The sequence below is a fragment of the Notolepis coatsorum genome (genome assembly GCF_963971535.1).
Source record: "Notolepis coatsorum genome assembly, chromosome: 19".
Classification (NCBI taxonomy): domain Eukaryota; kingdom Metazoa; phylum Chordata; class Actinopteri; order Aulopiformes; family Paralepididae; genus Notolepis; species Notolepis coatsorum.
In genome coordinates this window covers 89,377,675-89,399,987 of record NC_140183.1, presented here as the reverse complement: position 1 = coordinate 89,399,987, position 22,313 = coordinate 89,377,675, and the positions used below count along the sequence as shown (strand labels likewise).

The following is a 22,313-nucleotide window of genomic DNA, read 5'->3' as shown; positions in this document are numbered from 1 at the left end:
CCGCAAACAGGAACAGGTTGCAGTCACAGGCTGACGACATGTCATTTGCATAAATTAGGAAGAGTAGCGGTCCTAGTATGCTTCCTTGTGGAACACCACAGCTCACTGTGAGGGGGGGGGATAGAGTACCGTTTACCTCTACCATCTGTTCTCTCCCCTCCAGGTAGGATTGCATCCAGCTCACTGATAAGCTATCAAAACCAATTGCTTTTAGCTTGTCCATCAGAATGGAGTGATTGACAGTGTCGAAGGCCTTTTGTAGGTCCAGCATGACCATGCCGCAGTATTTGCCCGCGTCCACCTCTTGTTTGATGTGGTCGTTCAAATAGAGGAGGCATGTGTCAGTGGAGTGGGACGTTCAGAAGCCAGATTGGAATTCGTAAATTAGATTTTTTTCCGCCAGGTACTTTTCGACCTGTTCGTAGACTATTTTCTCCATGACTTTCGAGATGGAGGTAAGAATAGAAACAGGGCGGTAGTTGCCTGGGTCTAATTTGCTGCCCTTTTTGTGCAGAGGGGTCACTCTCGCAATTTTGAAGTCCTTGGGGACGTGTCCCTGTTTTATAGAGAGGTTTATTATGTGTGTGATGACTGGGGTGATGGCGGCTGCTGCGTCTCTGAGGAATTTGGAGGGGATGTTGTCATGGCCAGTGGCCTTGTTAGGTTGGAGGGCGCTACATTTTTTGAGTACCTCATCAGTTGTTACCATTTCAAGTTTGAAGTCATCTTTGTGGACCCCTAGTGTTACGAAGGATCAGATTAAACCGAATATATATATTTATTTATTGATATATATTGCATAGTATTTGTATATCGTTTGATATCCCTTGTATATTCCTTGTACATATACACGGAATATCCCTTTTAGCCCAGACCATAATAGTTCATTCTCCTATTGGACAGCGGTCCACCGGCGCCAGGGACCGGCCCCCGGAGCCAAGTTCAAAGTCACCGACACGACATGTCTGTACTTGCCCCGGCCCTGCCCAGGGATACGGCGACAGAAATGAGAGTGGCACTATTTGTTCACCGTGCGTATAAATACGGCGCAGGTGAATGTAGAAGACCCTTAGCCCCTTACCTCCGTACCCTTCGTGCACTTAGCATGTTACAGATAAGTTGAAGCCTCACCCACGATACAACGTGCGGTGAAGTATGGCCTGTTTGGCCTCAGAGTAGAGCATCGAGACCGCGTGCGAATTAATAACTGAATTGTCAGAGTTTGGCGCTATACCGTCGAGTGCGACATATTTCTATTGAGTCTTTAATAGTCTATTTGTGTATAGTGTATCGTGCGGTTAGAATTCTATAGTGACCAGCATCTCCAACGCTTTCTCGTATTAGCTAGAGTTCTTATCCAGGCTGGGCCGACCGCATGGCGCCTTCACCCGAGGAGACCTAGGCGAGAACCGTATGGACATGTACACTGGATTAATCTACCCGACGACTACATAGCCTTTGCGGCTGGAATATATTTGCTTTGGTCCTATGATTTATGGAGCGGATAATCGCCGACGCCTGCACGCGTTGGATTTACCCCGAGAGGAGTCAAGTCGAGCCGGCGCTCAGAGAGCCTGAGGCCGCCTAGCTTTCTTCACTGTAGAGCTACAGTCTACAAGAGAACCAAGCTGTATTCGTCTGTGGATCAAGAGACTACTGCACCGGCTTCTGTACCTGAAGTCTCCCTAGTCATCGTTGACCAGACGTCCTACTACCGACAGATCTTCTACCCCCTTGCTGGCTTACAACCAGTGGGAACCCCTTCCAGTATCTCCCGCTATTACTAGTGTACCATAGATATAATTCCCTAAGATTCAGGTTGTATAATTACCTCCTGCGTAACCAGAGAATGGACATTCGTTATTGATTTGCCTACGCATACTCCTTTGCCTTACAAGTGCATTCAAAGAATAATGTAAAGTATCCTATGTACCTTTTGCTCCATTAAATACTTGATTAATACCTTTGACTGGAACCGATTTCATTGTGGGAAGTGTTCATCATATTCATATATCGTGTACTGTATGGCCAGTAATTAAAGTACATAAAGCGGTAGTGGTTTAATGATACCATACTTATCAATACAGTCAGGGAATTGTACCCCTCAGTTACAATTGGTCCTTCGAGCCGGAGGGTAACTAGTGTAATATTAATATAGTGGTATTAATATTGAAATGGCCTATGATGAACACTCCACAAAACGGTTCTCCTAAAGTAGATCGCCCGCAGCGTAGACGGCAGACACCTCAGTACTTAGAGGATTACGTTGCCAGTATACTACCTAGCCTTCTACAGACGGTAAACGCGGAAAAAGTAGAAAGTAAAATTATGTCCGACCCTATCAACCAGGCTACCCCGCCAACAGAGGCCCTAGTGGGTTCTAATGTAACTGACCAAGCTCACGGTAGGGACCAGGAGGGAACTGACACGACTCTACCCCCCGCCAAGACCGAAGAAGTAGTCCCCGGAGAGCTCCAGGAGGAAGACAACCCTCCAGAGATGGAACTCTGCCCGGTACAAGAAGAGGAGAGCGCCCAGGAGATAGAGCTCCAGGACTCCCCGCAGGAGAGCGCATCTCCAACGAGTACTGCCAGGAGCAGATCACCTCAACCAGCGTCTTCCCCCAGCGAGGCGGACAAGATGCTGGCACAGGCGTTCCTCGCCAGCCTAGCAGCCTCAACAGAGCGCGATCGACTCCAAGCACAGACGCTTAGTGAGCGCGAACATTCTTCCATGGAAAGAGAACGCCTCCAAGCGCAGCAACGGAGCGACGAAGATCGTATACGTCTAGAGATTAGACGCCTTCAGACGGAAGAGAATATGGTAAGAGACCGGGCCGAAGCAGAGCGCGCCGCCGCCGAAGCCCAGCGCGCCGCTGCCGGTGCCCAAAGAGAAGCAGAGCGCGACATCGCTCTCACCAAGCGCGAAGCCGAGCGCGACCGATTACAAGCGCAGATAATGGAGCAGCTGATCGCCAGGGCAACACCCCCTCCCTCCGCACGGGGTTCCAGGGCCTCGTCAAGACACGGGTCAAGGGCACCCTCCCCTAACCGATTAAGCGACCCTGAGCCCGACCACCAGAGAGAGCCTATACCCCCCTCCGAACTCCTTCCCCGACCGGTCCCAGTGAGACCCAGCTACAAGGAAGGAACGGTATACACCGCGGAGAGGCTAAATAGACGACTACAGGATCTAGAGGACCTGACAGAGGAAGAAGAAGAGGGAGAGGAGGAGAGTCAAGCCCGACAGCAGCACAGTACTCCACAGGACCAGGAGGTCCAGTACAGCCCAGGCTCTACCCCCGCGGCTCTGCGCTACAGACCCCCGACTCAATTCACGGGTGAGATTGACGCACGACCAGTCCCGAGGAATAGCACCTGGATACGCGGGCCATGGTACCCTGCCGGTACCAGCCCACCGAGAGGCGTAAGAGGAGACTCGCCTAGGAGGCCTCTCTTCCAACGCTCACCGATGTGCCAGCCATCTACGGCATCATACATTGGCACACCGACGTTTCCAGACTTCACCCATGAGAACAGAGCACAGTACACGGAGCTACGGATGTGCTTAGAGACAATGATGGCTGATGTAGCTGATGAACGCCACAAGTATGCTATCCTATTGAAGCACCTCAAGGTGCCCCGAGCGCACAATATAACGCTGGCCTATGCCACCTCTACTACCCCATACACAGCGGCTCTAGCAGCACTCGACCAAAGATATGGACGCATATGGGACTACGTAATACAAGAGATAAGGCATATTGACCGCCTACCCCCAGCAACAGACAATCGCTCACTAGACGACCTGTCTATCAAGGTACAATCCCTGGTAGGGATGCTGGGGGCGCAACGAGAAAAGGGTATGCACGAACTATACGCAAACTCTAATGTCGAGAGGATTTTAGAGAAGCTTCCGCCCGCCCGACAAGAGCGCTTCAGGCGGCAAAGAGACCACCGTGATCCTAACGGTCCCGAGCCATCCCTCCTAGACCTAGCCGACTTCCTGGCGAGAGAAGTCAGCAGCCTGCGATTGGATACGTTCGTGCGGAGCACACCAAGCTCCAGAGAGGGACCTAGGAGAGCAAACGATGGCCGAAGATTGGTGACTGTCATGCACCAATCAGAACCAGTACCGAGCAGCAAGAACCACAGTACCCCCTCGATGAAAGAGAAGTGGAAGATGGTGTGCCCGTACTGCGAGAAAGAACACTGGTTGTCACAATGTGACACATTCAAGAAGATGACCGCCGACGAAGTGGGTCAATGGATAAAGTCCAAACGACGCTGTTACCGATGTGCGCGCAGTCACATGGCAGCCGAGTGCCGCTTAAAGAAGAGGTGTAGTCGGTGTGACGGAGCCCACCTAGATGTCCTACACGACAGTAACAGAAGAAAGCTCGCACCCTCAAGCAGCACAAAGGCAAGTGTTATGTACATTGACCCCGCCAGCAGCGGGGGCGCCCGAGTGCTCTTAAAGGTGGTCCGCGTAACACTGAGTTACCAAGACAAGGTCATGGACACTTACGCCGTCCTTGACGACGGGTCAGAGAAGACCCTTCTCCTCGCATCCGCTGCGGCCCAGCTGGGGCTGCGGGGGAGCGAAAACCAGATGACGATTCGGACAATAAGAAGAGATCTAAAGACGATAAAGGGCGAGAATGTCTCCTTCACTATCGCAGCAAGCGGGCAGCCAGAGAGACGGTATAGGATTACTAATGCTTTCGCCAGCCAAGAAATAGGCCTGTCGCAGTACACCTACCCCATCGCCAAGCTGATGGATAAATATGTGCACCTGCGTCAACTACCTATCCCGCTCATAGATGGTGCCACCCCGACCCTGCTGATAGGCTCCGACCATGCAGACCTCATAGTCCCGATAGACCGGGTCCACACAGGGCCCAGAGGATGTCCTGCAGCAGTCGAGACCCGCCTAGGATGGACATTACAAGGCCCCCTCGCTAAGTCTCTTAACCGAACAGCAGCCACTAGCTGCCTCCACTCCAGAGTGACAGAAGAAGACACCACCCTCCTACAGCATGTCGAGAGGCTATGGACACTAGAGACAATGCCCTTTAAGAACGAAAAGAAAGACATTCGTTCCAAGGAAGACATTTACGCCATAGCACTCCTCGAGCAAGGGACAAAGAGAGTCAAAGTCAACGGAGTGATGAGATACGCAACTCCACTCCTGAGGCGAGAGGGTATGCCCACCTTCCACGCCCCAAAAGAAGCGACGGAGCGGTATCTATTGAACACAGAGCGGCGCCTAGCCAGAGACCCCGCTCAAGAGACGGTGTACCGCGCTGAGATTAACAAGCGAATCACAGCGGGACACATAAAGAAAATTGACTGGCGACGTTGTGCGCTGCTCCGCGCCTCCCTGATCAAAGACGGCTTTGATCTCCGGCAGCGGGCCAGCAGCGACCCCCCAGTATTGCGCAGCCTCTCCCCAGAGGACAACCCCCTGCTGCGGTTACCATGGAGAGAGAGGATCGGGGATGAGCAACCAGCCATCTATCAATGGGAAGTCCTCCCTTTCGGAACCACACGCAGCCCAGGCTGTGCTACGTTTGCACTGCAAAAACACGTCGCAGAGGACCCAGCAGCTGATGAAGAGGTCCGAAAAAGTGTAGAAAATAGTTTCTACGTGGACAACTGTCTGCAAAGCGTCTCGACGCCAGAAGAAGCCGAGGCCCTTCTACTCAAGCTCTGCGCCTCCCTGATCAAAGGCGGCTTTGATCTCAGGCAGTGGGCCAGCAGCGACCCGCAAGTATTGCGCAGCCTCTCCCCCGAGGACAAGGCAGCAAGCAGCGAGACCTGGATGGCGACCATCCCAGGAGAAGCCCAAGAAATGACATTAGGACTAGTCTGGCGCTTCAAAACAGACTCGCTCCATTATAAACACACACCCCTGACCAAGGAGCAGGGAAGGTCGACTGCACTACCGACCACCAGACGGAGTGTATACAGAACACTCGCCAGACAATATGACCCGTTGGGATGTATTCTACCTTACACCACCAGGGCAAAGATGATTGTAAGAGCGTTATGGGACAAGGACCAGGGCTGGGACGACCCCATACCCGAACACCTTGCATCCACATGGAGAGAGTGGGAGACGGAACTCAGCTCACTCCCAGGTGTTAACATACACCGCAGCTACTTCCCACCCACAGTGAGGCCGGAGACGTGCCAGATGGACCTGCACGTCTTCAGCGACGCCTCCGAAGTAGCCTACGGCTCGGTGGCCTACTTGCGCGCCCGAGAGGAGGGAGGAGAAATACATACTGCTTTCATCCTGGCTCGCTCAAGAATAGCCCCACGAAAGCAACAATCTATCCCGCGTCTAGAGCTCTGCGCAGCCCTAGCAGGAGCGCACCTCGCCACGTTAATCCAACGTGAACTCACCATTCTGGTGCAAAGAACAATCTTGTGGTCAGACTCCACGACAGTACTCACATGGATCCGGTCTGATTCGTGCAGATACAAGGTCTTAGTGGGGGTCAGAGTCACAGAGATTCAAGAGTTAACAGAAGTAGCAAGCTGGAGGTATGTGGACACAAAACACAACCCAGCTGACGTCATCACCCGGGGAACGTCCCTGGATGACCTCACCCGTCACAACCCATACAGTGACGGACCAGAGTTTCTCAAGCTCCCGGAAGAAGAGTGGCCTACACCCACCCCACGGGAGGCGAGTAAAGAGGAGGCCGAAAACAAGAAATCTGTGTTCTGTGGATTGAACACACTCGTCTCCACAGACCCCGACATAGACGATTGCCTCACCCTAGAGAGTGCGCAGCTAAAGACATTTCTGTGGCACCACCCAGAGGTTCAGCCCACTACTGACATTTCAGCAGCTGACTACGAAGAAGCAGAACTTCTTCTACTACAACGAGCCCAGAGAGACTCGTTCCCCGATGAACTAGACTGTCTACAGGGAGCAAAGCCCGTCCCATCAGACAGCAGACTGCTCCACCTAGCACCCGAGAGCGACGCCCATAGTCTCATCAGAGTGGGTGGTCGTCTGCGGAGAGCCCCAGACTTACCGGATGACGTCAAGTACCCGATAGTCTTGAACAGCCGACACAAGGTCACAAAGCTGATCATAAAGAAATACGACGAGGATGTGCATCATGCCGGGGCAGAGAGAGTCTTCGCGGAGATCAGACGTCGTTATTGGATACTGCAAGGGAGAGAAGCAGTGCGGCGCTTCCAGCGAACCTGTCTAGACTGTCGTAAGTGGCGAGCGCAGCCCAGTATACCCCGGATGGCTGACCTACCTCCCTGTCGCCTCCGACTCGGCGACAAGCCTTTTCACTCCACCGGTATGGACTGTTTCGGCCCGCTGTATATAAAGAAAGGAAGAGGAACCGAGAAGCGGTGGGGTATTGTATTCAAATGCATGACCACCCGAGCGATACATATAGAACTCCTTCCAACCATGAGCACAGACTCATTCCTTATGGCCTTCCGAAGATTCACATCGCGGAAAGGCAAACCGTCTATATTGTTGTCTGATCACGGGACAAACTTCAAAGGCGGAGAAAGAGAGCTGAGAGAGAGCTTCCAAGCTATGGGCCCAGAACTTAAGACCCACCTCGCTCCATCCCAGATTGACTTCCAGTTTAATCCCCCGAACGCACCTCACTTCGGTGGAACTTGGGAACGAGAAGTACGTTCAATAAAGACAGCCCTGTACGCCGTGCTTGGGGCCCAGACCGTGGCGGAAGAAGTCCTAATGACAGTCCTCACGGAGATCGAGGGAGTATTGAACTCAAAGCCCCTCGGTTACGTCTCAAGTGATGTAGCAGATGTCGACCCAGTCACCCCCAACACACTCTTGATGGCGCGGCTGGACCCCGCGCTACCCCAGACAATGTACAGGCCTGAAGAAGCGAACGGCCGAAGAATGTGGAGGTACAGTCAAGTATTGGCTGACAAGTTTTGGAACAGCTTCCTACTCCACTACCTACCGTCTCTACAGACCCGCCAGAAATGGGTAAAAGAGAGAGACAATTTGACAGAAGGAACAGTCGTCATGATTATCGACCAGTCACTACCCCGAGCTATGTGGCCGGCTGGCCGCGTAAGCAAAGTGATCACCGGTGCCGACGGAAAGGTCCGAGCAGCTGAAGTGCTCGTCCAAGGGCGGACCTACACCCGACCCGTGGCGAGGCTAATAGAACTGCCAAGGCTCCCCGATACTATCGATGACGACCATGACCCCATGACTTTGTGAACTGACTGACCCTCACAACAGACATTGAGTAGAGGACAGTGCGGTTAATCTGTCTCTGCTTAGCTAATTAGGTGGGACTAATTAGGGGGCGGCTGTTACGAAGGATCAGATTAAACCGAATATATATATTTATTTATTGATATATATTGCATAGTATTTGTATATCGTTTGATATCCCTTGTATATTCCTTGTACATATACACGGAATATCCCTTTTAGCCCAGACCATAATAGTTCATTCTCCTATTGGACAGCGGTCCACCGGCGCCAGGGACCGGCCCCCGGAGCCAAGTTCAAAGTCACCGACACGACATCTCTGTACTTGCCCCGGCCCTGCCCAGGGATACGGCGACAGAAATGAGAGTGGCACTATTTGTTCACCGTGCGTATAAATACGGCGCAGGTGAATGTAGAAGACCCTTAGCCCCTTACCTCCGTACCCTTCGTGCACTTAGCATGTTACCGATAAGTTGAAGCCTCACCCACGATACAACGTGCGGTGAAGTATGGCCTGTTTGGCCTCAGAGTAGAGCATCGAGACCGCGTGCGAATTAATAACTGAATTGTCAGAGTTTGGCGCTATACCGTCGAGTGCGACCTATTTCTATTGAGTCTTTAATAGTCTATTTGTGTATAGTGTATCGTGCGGTTAGAATTCTATAGTGACCAGCATCTCCAACGCTTTCTCGTATTAGCTAGAGTTCTTATCCAGGCTGGGCCGACCGCATGGCGCCTTCACCCGAGGAGACCTAGGCGAGAACCGTATGGACATGTACACTGGATTAATCTACCCGACGACTACATAGCCTTTGCGGCTGGAATATATTTGCTTTGGTCCTATGATTTATGGAGCGGATAATCGCCGACGCCTGCACGTGTTGGATTTACCCCGAGAGGAGTCAAGTCGAGCCGGCGCTCAGAGAGCCTGAGGCCGCCTAGCTTTCTTCACTGTAGAGCTACAGTCTACAAGAGAACCAAGCTGTATTCGTCTGTGGATCAAGAGACTACTGCACCGGCTTCTGTACCTGAAGTCTCCCTAGTCATCGTTGACCAGACGTCCTACTACCGACAGATCTTCTACCCCCTTGCTGGCTTACAACCAGTGGGAACCCCTTCCAGTATCTCCCGCTATTACTAGTGTACCATAGATATAATTCCCTAAGATTCAGGTTGTATAATTACCTCCTGCGTAACCAGAGAATGGACATTCGTTATTGATTTGCCTACGCATACTCCTTTGCCTTACAAGTGCATTCAAAGAATAATGTAAAGTATCCTATGTACCTTTTGCTCCATTAAATATTTGATTAATACCTTTGACTGGAACCGATTTCATTGTGGGAAGTGTTCATCATATTCATATATCGTGTACTGTATGGCCAGTAATTAAAGTACATAAAGCGGTAGTGGTTTAATGATACCATACTTATCATTATTATGAGAGAACAAAGACAGGTCCTGAGAGCAGCTGAAAGGAAGTATAGAAAGTCACGCCTCACTGCTGACATCGACACATATCACAACCTCTTGTTAACATTCTCCAAAACCATCACTAATGCCAAAGCTTCTTTCTTCCACCATAGGATCGAGGCCTCTGCCAAGAATCTTCGCAAACTGCATGCTACCATGTCCTCCCTCCTCACTCCCCCCCCACCCCCCCCTCCCTCATCTTTCTCTGCCGAAGACTTTGCGATCTTCTTTGAGGAAAAAGTGGAGAACATCCGCAGCTCCTTCTCCCAACCCCCACCCATTCCAAATGCTGAATCGAGAACCTCATCCTTCACTCTGTCATCTTTCTCTCCCATTACAGAAGCAGAGACCCTGACACTGGTAACGTTGAACCGTCCGACTACTTGCCAGCTGGACCAGCTACCCTCCCCACTCCTCCAGACCATAGCACCAGACATCCTCCCATTCCTAACTGCAACCATCAACTCCTCACTCAACTCGGGGGTGGTCCCCACCTCCCTAAAACAAGCCAGAGTCACGCCGCTCGTAAAAAAACCAACCCTGAACCCTACCATCATAGGCAACTACCGTCCTGTCTCTCTTCTCTCCTTCCTTTCTAAAACACTTGAACGTGCTGTATCCAACCAACTTACTGCTTATCTCTTACAGAATGACCTCCTAGACCCTAATCAGTCAGGCTTCAGGACTGGTCACTCCACAGAGACAGCCCTCATTGCGGTCACAGAGGCACTTCACTTAGCAAAAGCGAAAGGCCTCTCCTCTGTCCTGATTCTCCTAGATCTATCTGCAGCCTTCGACACAGTCAACCACAGGATCCTCCTTGAGGCCCTCGCAGGAATGGGAGTGGCTGGCTCTGCGCTGACATGGCTGTCATCATACCTCAATGACCGCTCCTACCAAGTGTCATGGAGAGGGACCCTGTCGGCCACCCGCCCCCTGCGGACGGGTGTCCCCCAGGGCTCGGTTTTAGGACCCCTTCTCTTCTCCCTCTACACTAAATCACTGGGTAACATTATCACGTCTCATGGCTTCTCCTACCATTGTTATGCCGACGATACTCAACTCTTCCTCTCCTTCCCTCCCTCAGATATCCACGTCTCTGAGCGGATCTCAGCCTGTCTGTCCGACATCTCCGCCTGGATGACGTCCAACCACCTCAAACTGAACCTAAGCAAAACAGAATTGCTCCACCTGCCGGCCAAATCCTCCCCCCTAACCGACCTTTCAATCACAGTCGAGAATGCAGCTGTGACTGCGTCCCCGACCGCCAAGAACCTTGGTGTTGTCCTCGACGACCAGTTGAACTTCTCTGCTCACATCGCAGCGACGACCAGAACCTGCCGATTCCTCCTGAGCAACGTCAGAAGGATCCGCCCCTTCCTGACAAAAGAAGCCACCCAACTCCTCGTCCAATCAACAGTCATCTCCCGCCTCGACTACTGCAATGCACTGCTTGCTGGCCTCCCGGCCACTGCCACTAAGCCTCTTCAACTCATTCAGAACGCAGCGGCCCGCCTGATCTCAAACCTACCGAAGTCGGCCCATGTCATCCCACTCCTTAGGGACCTGCACTGGCTCCCCATTGCTGCACGAATCCGCTTCAAGGCCCTCGACCTAGCATACCGTGCGGCAAAGGGAACCGCTCCCGCCTACCTCCGGTCAATGGTCTCTAACTACACACCCTCAAGACCCCTACGCTCTGCATCTTCTGGCCGCCTCAGACCTACTCCTATCCAAGCTCCGGGAGGGTCATCAAAGAGAAGTCGCCTATTCTCAGTCCTTGCCCCACAATGGTGGAATGAACTACCCACCCCAGTTAGGACAGCCGAATCACGTCCAATCTTTCGCCGTCGACTAAAGACGCACTTCTTCAACCATTATCTGAATTAAAAAAAAATTAAAAAAAATATATAAAAAAAAAATCTAACCCTAACTAACCGTACTGTCATGCACTTGTCCTAATAAACTAACCTACACTGTAGCACTCAACACTTTGATGAACATTGTTGCTCAGCTGATAGAGTTGTGCCCTTCCTGATGGCTTGTCGTACAGAACTTGTAAGTCGCTTTGGATAAAAGCGTCAGCTAAATGACTAAATGTAAATGTAAATGTTATCAATACAGTCAGGGAATTGTACCCCTCAGTTACACCTAGGTTTTTGTAGTATTCTACTATGTGTTCTACCCCATAATGCCCTGAGTGGGAGGGTAGTTTGTTTACCAGTGTTGTGGCTATGTTTGTGAAGAAGATGTTTAAGTAATTGGCTACATCCAGCTTGTCTGTGATGAGCGTGTTGTCCGTCTTTATGTTTATGTTTGAGAATCTGGTTTTAAGTTTTTTACTGCAGCCTAGTTGATTATTGAGTAATTTCCAAAGTTCGCAGGGTTTGTTTTTGTTTTCCTCAATTTTTTTCGTTGATGAAATTTCTTTTTGCGGTTCTGATCATGGTGTTTACGTCATTTCTTAGTCTGTTTCTTTGAATTTTTTGTTCAACCACGTGGGCTTGGAGTTCACTGTTTGAGCTTTTGGAAAGCTTTGTCTGACTTTTATGAAGTTCAGAGAATTTTTTGTCTCTGGTTTTCATAGCGGCCAGTATTTCAGTGTGCATCCATGGCTCAGCACGATTTTTAACCCTGGTGGTTCTTATGGGTGCCATGTTGTTGAGTATTGCTGTGAATTTGGTTTTGAATCCAAGCCATGTTTCTTCAACCTGTGTACCACTGAGTTCATCTGACCAGTCCAAGCTCCCCAGTTCTAGGTTAAAGGCCTCTCTAGAGTAAGTTTTGAGGTCTCTAGATGTGACTGTTTTGTGACAGCCGATTTACGATATCGTAAATAAGCCCATTTAACACAATCAGTAACATTTAGATCAACAAAAAAAAGGTATACAACGAAAATATAATTTGAAAAAAATGTATTGAGCTCTTCCAGACATTTAAATGAAAAACAATCTATTGTTTTTTAATACAAATAGACCTCATGTTCACTGTAAAGTGCCACGTTTTGATATATTGAGCTTTAAACTTGAAATAACTAAGTTTAATTTTTTGGAACTCACAACACACAACCTAAAACCCCTCCCTACCTCCCTCTCCCAAACAGTTCCTAATTTTTTGTATGTTGCATAATCATGTATACATTTATTATGTATTATATTTGTTATGTTTAAATATCAACATTATCTGGCCATCCTCAGTAAATACTATCAAACTCCTTTGACCTCACCTACTTAAAATCATTGACGTAGAGAAAGGGACAGAGAGAGGCTGAGGCTCCCCCGCCCATGGCCGTAGCCAGCTATGAGGTCACCGAGGTCCGGACCTCGGTAACTATTTGTAACTATTAAAAAAATAAAAATAAAAATTATATAATTTTATTTTTATAAATTTTTTTTTTTTTTTTTTGGTCAACAACCGGCCCACTACTAGGCTGAGACATCGGCCCATTGGTACTGACTGACACTGGGCTGGCCCAATCACATCTCTTACTAAGCACCCCCCCGCCAGTCGTGCAGGTATATGACTGAGAGGGGGGCTGGTACATGACTGAGATGGGGCTGGTACATGACTGAGAGGGGGCTGTGGTACATGACTGAGATGGGGCTGGTACATGACTGAGAGGGGGCTGTGGTACATGACTGAGAGGGGCTGGTACATGACTGAGAGGGGGCTGTGGTACATGACTGAGAGGGGGCTGTGGTATATGACTGAGAGGGGGCTGTGGTACATGACTGAGAGGGGGCTGGCTGGTACATGACTGAGAGGGGGCTGGTACATGACTGAGAGAGGGCTGGTACATGACTGAGAGGGGGCTGGTATACATGACTGAGAGGGGGGCTGGTATACATGACTGAGAGGGGGCTGTGGTACATGACTGAGATGGGGCTATGGTACATGACTGAGATGGGGCTGTGGTACATGACTGAGAGGAGGCTGGTACATGACTGAGAGGGGGCTGGTACATGACTGAGAGGGGGCTGGTACATGACTGAGAGGGGGCTGGTACATAACTGAGAGGGGGCTGGTACATGACTGAGAGGGGGCTGGTACATGACTCAGATGGGGCTGTGGTACATGACTGAGAGGGGGCTGGTAGATGACAGAGGGGGCTGGTATACATGACTGAGAGGGGGCTGGTACATGACTGAGAGGGGGCTGGTACATGACTCAGATGGGGCTGTGGTACATGACTGAGAGGGGGCTGGTAGATGACAGAAGGGGCTGGTATACATGACTGAGAGAGGGCTGGTACATGACTGAGAGGGGCTGGCTGGTACATGACTGAGAGGGGCTGGTACATGACTGAGAGGGGGCTGGTACCATGTATTGGGCATCATTGTAGGTCAAACCATTAAAAAGTTAATTTCCACGGCAGCCATTTTGGATTTTGGTCTCTCACAAATTTCCCCCGCCTTTTTAAAAAATCCATTGAGAAACGAAGTGCCACAGATGACCCAACTACTAGGTCCATATCGTATCATCATAATATTATTTTTTAAATCATTAGGATAAGGGTTCCCTTGATAAAGATGCATGAAAAGGCTGTATAATATACAACACCAGTAGCTCAACTGCAAAAACTGCTTTTTTATTTGATTAGATTTATTTGGAAATTAAAAACACATCATAAAAACAAATGATCTTGACCAATTTGTATTCCTGAGGATATCACCTAAAAGCATTCATTAACAAGCATTAACACTTATTGCCAAGGTGGTCCTCGATGGAAGACATAAAAACACAGCACATTATAGCCTACTCAACTGCAAATTTTTCCTCAACTGCAAAAATGTATGCCTACTTATGTATTAGCCTACAGGGAAAAACACATTCACAACAGGCAGCAAAGTTTGTTTTCAGCCAAGTATGGTAATAAGGTAACTATTAGGATATATATGGTATGGATTACTTACTCTTAATAACTTATTACTATCTGTGGTAGCTCTAGTCTCCACTACACAAATTGTTTTTGTGCTGTCCATTGATCATGCACCTTCACGTGGTAGGCACATAGGTCAAACTCCCCAAACAAACACACCATTGATTTAATTGCCATATAAGATGAATATAAAACAAGAAGGTGATCTATTAACTGTGTAAACCTTATGCAATATTCATCATTGATATTTGAATACTTGAAATCTGTATGAACTGAGTAGTTAGTATCAAATGAAATAAGATGGAACTGCTCCATGCATTCATTGAATAAACAACTATTTTCTCATTACCAGTATGGTATTGTTTAAATTGTACAGCTTTTTGCACATCTTTGTCAGGGGATTCCAACAATTCTGGACCTGAATGTACCAGTTAATTGTAATCATCTCTCTCCTTATGTCTAGTCAAGCCAGGTTGTGGAGGAGAGAGACAGGGATGAACAGGCTATAGACTACGTTGCCCATCCTGAGCCTGCTATGATGCAGGTGTTTTTACATCACCACCCAAAACAAGATTCAGCCAAGAGCGAGTGAGTACACTGGTCCACTTGTCCATGGCACTTACTACCCAGCTTTGTAATGGGTTGGGGGGGGGGAATAGTACAGTAGGTACGCATATTTAAGGGGACCGTAAGGATGGTGTACTGGTGGGTGGTGTCCGACCGATTATAGTGGGCCGGTCTGGTCCAAAAAAATAAATGGACCTCCCTAATTTCTAAACCCTGGCTACGGCCCTGCCCCCGCCCCCTCCCTTTCCTCACTGTTTTCTCTGCCTCTGAGCCGGGTTAGCTTAGTTTAGTTACCGGAAGCAGCTAAGTAGTTAGTTTGGGTGAGGATGCAAAGCGTGTAAGATGCATTGGAAGCGTTGCGGGAAAAAACAGGCAGGGACTTATTTACTGGTCGCAAAATGCGCACTCTAACATAACATAGCACACTGTTGTTGTTGGGCTGGCGGAGCTGCGCTCGGGAGGAAATGAGACTAGCCACAGGATTTTCAAAATAAGAGTATCGATATGAACCGAACGTTGTTAGCTGCCTGAGCCATAGATATTATGGCTGGAGCTGCGCTTGGGCGGAAATGAGACTTGCCACAGGATTTTCAAAATAAGAGTATCGAGACTAAGTATTGTTCAGAGACGATTTTGGCTGGCAGGAAGTACCGCTGCAAAAAGAAATTTGGCACTGCGATGGCAAGCTCCACATTCTCTGCCCTTTAATCACTGGAAACAGTTATTAGCTGATGTTGTAACAATGGAGCTTTCTACAGCTAGATTAAATGGTGCAAACTATCAAACAATAGATAGCTGGAACCATATTCTCTATCAAGTTAGGACCTCTACTATATAACTAGCATGACATAACTAATTATATCTGTATAATCCCCTTTTTTTCTTTTTGGTCTTTGTTGAAATCTTTGCTGATTGATTGATTGATTGAAAACTTTATTAACAGATTGCAGAATGGGTACAATACAGTACAGCTCAATACACACAATTGTTAAGGGGATGCAGACCAGAGAAAGACTTTCGTCTTGTTTACATCAGGGTCCCCCATTTTCAATTCATCAGGACATATATGACATACATGACATACAGATAGTCAGTACTGCTACATCTATACATTTATGACATACCAGATTTGCAAATACAGTACTGTTTGTGATACAGAAGGAGTCAGGAAAAGGGAGTATATACATTTGACGTAGAAACTGTACATTGGAGGAGGTTGGGTGGGGGGGGGTTGGGTACACTGGGATATTGACAACCATACTGGGTAATCTACATTGGAGGTGGTTGGGGGGGGGGGGGCACACTGTATAAACAAGCAAAACTGTACATTGAGGGGGGGGGGGGGGAGACACTGTACAAACAAACAAAATTGTACATTGGACTATTGACAAAACCATACTAGGTAAATGACTGTACATTGGAGGGGGTTGGGTTAGGATATTTACAGGGGCCAGTGTTGAATTGCAGTCTCCCGTAGGTGTCCCTTGAGAGAGGTTTTGAAAGTGGGTAGTGATCCACATTCCTTTACAGCTTTGGGTAGGGCGTTCCACATTGATGTGGCATAATTGCGAAATGTGTTTAGTCCCTTATTTGAGCCGAATCTGGGTTTAACATGATTTGTGGAGCTCCCTCTGGTGTTGTGATCGTGGTATTCACTGACCTTTGGGAAGTATTTTGACATGTACATGGGTCGTGTAGTGTATCTTGTAGACCAGGCCCATTGCAAGTTGCTGTACTCTGTCGTCTACTCTAAGCCATCCTAGGTTGTCAAAGTGGGCAGGGGTGAGGTGGGTTCTAGGAGTAAGGTCAAGCAGTAGTCTGACCAGTTTGTTTTGAGATGTTTGTAATTTTGTTTTTAGCGCCTTTGAGGTGCTTTGGTACCATGAGGTGCAAGCATAGTCGTAGTACCCCTGAATGAGTGCTCCTGCCAGAGTCTTCAGTGTATTCTTGTTTACCAGAGAGGAGATCCGGTACAAGAATCGAGTTCGTTGGTTGACTTTTTTTATTACATTGGATGCCATTTTGTCACAGGAGAGATTAGCCTCTAGGATGGAACCCAGGTAGGTAATTTCATCTTTCCTTGTGACAATATTGTCACCCACTGTAACTGAGAAGCCGTCGGTCTTGCTGAGTTTGTTATTTGAACCGAAGAGAATGGACTCTGTTTTGCCCATGTGTAATGATAGTTTGTTATCAGCGAGCCATATGCAGATTCTGCCTAGTTCCGAGCTGAGGGTTTTTTCAACCTGTAACTTGTTCTTGTCAGAGACCAGCTCATTTCTTTTTCCTTTCAGGCCTATGACGGGGTGGGTTGGGGGGGATTATTATTAAAAAAATTGTCAACAGTGGTTGGTGCAGGGGTTTGGGGTAGGATTTCTTTTTTAAATGAGGCAAGGGACAAGCCAATGCTTGTATTTGGCAAAGAATTTAAATTTTGTTTTATGTGCATTGTATGCCAGTACCTGTGCCTTTCATCCAAAAATGAAATAAAAATATATGAAAAAAAAAAGTATCGATATGAACCGAATGCCTATCGCACGGGTGCTTGCACTCAATTCATCGCACAGACCGATTTTTTCATAGCATGCTGTACAGCCCTGATGTCTGCCTTAGTTAAATATAAAACCACCAAACATTTACATTAGTGATGCACCGATGTATCACTCCCGTCCAAATCCTGTTGATTTTGTTGTCATAGTTCCCACTCCCTTCTGCTCCCATTGACTTTTACTCCCGGTCCTGCCCAATCACGGGATTCAAAGTGAAATTGACTCCCATCCCGTGGGAATCCCGCGGGAATCCCGAAAAGATGTCATCCTCTAGTACAGTGGTTCTCAACTGGTCTAGCCTCGGGACCCAACATTTTCCTTTGACTTTGAATGCCGACGACGAGAATTGTCGTCTTATCATGCCCCCCGTTGAGTGCCGACGACGCGATTTGTCGTTAGATTTTTTTATTTTAGCGATCTGAATTCATATTTCATCAACCGAGTCTCCCGTTGGTACAGCAGCCCCTCCAGGAGCTCCGATGGGAAAAAACCACCCCCTATCGCATATCCCTGTGTAACTGCAGGTCAGTCGATTATACTGGGAGATCCCTGTGGGATCTGTAGAGGTGGAGCCAACTGGCTCCATTATGCTGGCGAGCCGTCTGATGATGAGGGATCTGATCGCGAGACGGAAAGCAGCCTGGAATATATATTTACAGCAGCCAATAATCAATCAATAAACATGATCGATATTTGGAATGGCGATCAGGAATTGGAATAATCTTTTTGGAGAACATCTGAACACTGATTTAAGGTAAGGAGTCTATGTTACCAGTCTTGGGGTAATCAGAGCTGTATTCACTGAGATAACAGCATGTCCTGTGTGTGTGTGATCTTGAGGAAACGAGAGAATCGATTTTTCAGCCCGCCTCTATAGCGTGCATAAGTACACATATACTATCGATAATCTAGCGTTTATTTGAAAACGATTCATAAATAGGCCGACAAATGACAACGTGTCTAGTGTATTCGAGAATATTCCAATAAATGCTGTTTATGGGGGAATCTTAAAATGTTCCGAATATTTTCGAGAGAGCGATAGCTTTTCGAAATGCTATAAAAAGGATATGAACCGATTAAAAAACAATCCGTTTCGACAATGTTGACTGTTAAAAACTAGGGCTAAAAACCCAATGAAATAAAATAATAATAAATAATATATGCTTCTTAGCAGATTTCATAGCTTAACATAACAGACCTAAGTTTGGGGGAACTAATGGGATAACTGGGGTTGCAACTAGGGATGGCCGATATTATTGGCCTACCGATATTATCGGCCGATATCGGCATTAAAATGTGATATCGGAAAATATCGGTATCGGTTTACACATTTTTTATTTAATTTTTTTTTACATTTCTATAGAAATGATGTCCGATATTATCGGCCTACCGATATTATCGGCCGATATCGGCATTAAAATGTGATATCGGTTGATATCGGTATTGGAAATTAAGAGTTGGACAATATCGGTATATCGGTATCGGTAAAAAAGCCAATATCGAGCATCCCTAGTTGCAACAAAAGTGCAACTAGGGCTAAAAACCCAATGAAATTAAATTATAATAATAATAAATAATTATGCTTCTTAGCAGACTTCTTAGCGTAACATACTGTAACAGACCTACAGTAAGTTTGGGGGAACTAATGGGATAACTGGGGTTGCAACAAAAGTGCAACTAGGGCTAAAAACACAATGAAATAAAATTATAATAATAATAATAAATAATATATCCTTCTTAGCAGACTTCTTAGCTTAACATCCCAGGGAACTAATGGGATAACTGGGGATGTTGTTTGCTCCTGACAAGAGTCTCAAAGTCTGGGGTGATGGTAGACAAAGCAACTCTGAGGTCATGCTCAATGTCCAATCTGTATCTCTGCTTTGTCTTCAGCTGGACCAGAGCTGAGAAGCCACTTTCACAAAGATAGGTAGTGCAAAAAAAATTATATATAAAAAAAAAAAAATTCAATAATTTTTTTTACACACATCAGCGACCCACTCAAAATGGCCCCGCAACCCACTTTTTGGTCTCGTCCCACCAGTTGATAAACACTGCTCTAGTACATGCAACACATATTACAGTGTTTACATCTGTCTGCTTGAGAAAATACCATGTTCTACAATAAAAATTATTGAAGTGAGATGAACAGACTGAACTTTATTTTATTAGATAAAACATGTTGTCATGTTGTTCCTTGTACAATTCAAGGAAATTATAAAAGAAGGAAGAGTCATTACGTCAGAACACCAGCGTTCTATTCTCTGCTCGGTGCCAGACTTTGGTGCCAGTGCTATTGAAGCCTATGGGAGATGAATGGAGAAGCATAATATACAAGCTATCTGAGCAATATACATCAACAAATATATCAAATATAAATATATATCTCTACAGTATTTAAATTACATCATAAACGAGGAGATGGTGATCCCATTCAACTCAATGTCAGTCAAACTGAAGGTTTTCACACTTGGCACCAATGTGCGTTCACATGCTACACAGTGACGTAAATGACCCTTAATTTTTTTATAGTTTCCTTGGTACAATTGCAAGGCTTTGAACTTTGAATGGACATTATTTTCATGAACTTCAAACCTTTATTTATACTCGAAAGGTTTCCCTCATTTACAGTTACGTTGAGTTTACATACAGAGATAAGCAATCATAAATACAGCATAGATATCATAGCATATAAAACAATAAGACAACAAGACAATGGTAGACAAAAGCAAGGATAACAAATAAATGAAAACACTACGACTTGATTGACAATGATTAGTGATCAAGTTCAGAGGGGAAAATAATCTTTTTTAGGGATTGTTGGAGTTCATTCCATGAGCTAGGGTCATCATAATAAAATGCAGATTCACCCTTTTCCAAGCAAACTTGCGGGACCTTAAGGACCAGCCAATCACTAGAACAGGTTCCATAGGTTCTAACATTCCATTCCAATAATGAAGTGATATAAGGAGGTAGCTTACCAGTAAGGGCCTTAAAAATGAACAAATACCAGTGTTTGTTGAGCCTCTCCGTCAGAGAGGGCCAACCAACCTTCTCATAAAGGACACAATAATGACTGTTGTATCTATCAGATTCATTAGTGATGAATCTGAGGGCAGTGTGATAGACAGAGTCCATGGATTTAGGAGTTGAGGCGGCAGCATGTCTATAGAATACATCACCATAGTTACTGTATGATCTATTATGTGTGCAGAACCTTTTTCTTCCATGTAACTTTCAACCGCAGGGTTCAGATAAATATCCCCAATAATGGGAAATACTCAACTAAACTATACGCAAAAGTGCACTAGGTAGAATAAGTTACTTTCCACCGCCTGAGCAGATAGCACAGACACCTGACCTCGACATTCACTTTTACACAGAGCAGTTAGACCAGCCTGGTGGAAACTCCTCTCTCTCTCTCCTAGGGCTGGGCGATAAAACGATAACGATAATTATTGCGATATATTTTAATATCAATATCGATTGATAATAAAAAAAAATATCAATACAATTATTATTATAATTATAATTTTTTCTTTTCTTTTTGTGACCTGCAACAGGGCAGTTTTAAAACCAGAGACAGTTAAAGTAATGGCTTTGCTTGTCCAAATGACAATACTGACCAAATTGATATTTATTTTTCTCTTGTCCATTTATTTTGTTTGCTTTCTAATTTAAAATACAGTTTGAAACCGTCTGTACACAGTAGGCTATGTGTGCTAGCAGAGCTAGTCTCCAGTCACGAGTCACGGTGCACATGTGCGGTGGTTTGTCCACCAAAAAAGCGCCAAAAGATAGAAAAGAAACTAGCAGAGACAGAACTGTTCAACTCCTCTGGAGCCACAGCCACAACCAAAGAAGCCTGTTTACTTTAGCTTTTAAACCAGCTGCAGCCTGAGAACTGGAGTGTGAGGGGCTGTAACACTAAAGATGGCGGCAATGACAAAGAATTGCTGCAAAATAAACATACATCTGTTGTTAAAATATATATATATATATATATTTAATATTTAAAAAATAAAAAATAAATCGATAATTATAGATATCGAGTGATATGATATCGTTATCGATATCGATATCGTGATATCATTTTTGGCCATATCGCCCAGCCCTACTCTCTCCTCTTCATCTTCTTACTTATCTGTCCTCTACCATCACCTCTCTGTATCAACACTCACTCAATCTCCCACTCTTTTGCTCTCTCACTTCCTCAGGAACACTCCATCCTATGACCCTTCATCTCTCTCTCTCTCTCTCTCTCTCTCTCTCTCTCTCTCTCTCTCTCTCTCTCTCTCTCTCGCCCTCTCTCCAGCTGAACGTGTGAAATTGTCACCTGGTCTCTCATTTGTAATTCTCTACCCCCCCCTTCCCACTCCAGCGGCGATCCTGGACGACCAGTCGGTGTGTGGGCGCGGGGAGCGGCTGGCACTGGCCCTGGCCCGGGAGAACATCAACAGTGTGATGGAGGGTTCGTCTCTCGCCCGGGTAGAGGTGGACATCTACGAGCTGCAGAAAGACTCCCAGTACGACACCACAGACACCAGTGAGTGGGAGCGCACAGACCTGGAGGCTCCAAGCTCCGCCCTCTTTTCTTTATCATC

The 22,313-nt window shown here is 46.9% G+C and overlaps 1 protein-coding gene across 2 annotated transcripts in view; it reads left to right on the top strand.

Annotated features, from left to right (window-relative positions):
• grik5 (glutamate receptor, ionotropic, kainate 5) overlaps positions 1 to 22,313 on the top strand; it is a gene marked incomplete at its 3' end in the record, with an annotated part of 295,760 nt that overhangs the window by 7,938 nt on the left and 265,509 nt on the right. For both annotated transcript variants that reach the window (XM_084336069.1, XM_084336068.1), the window contains exon 2: positions 22,091 to 22,255. In XM_084336069.1, coding sequence (XP_084192195.1) covers positions 22,091 to 22,255 — 165 coding nt within the window. The remainder of the gene's footprint in view (positions 1 to 22,090; positions 22,256 to 22,313) is intronic.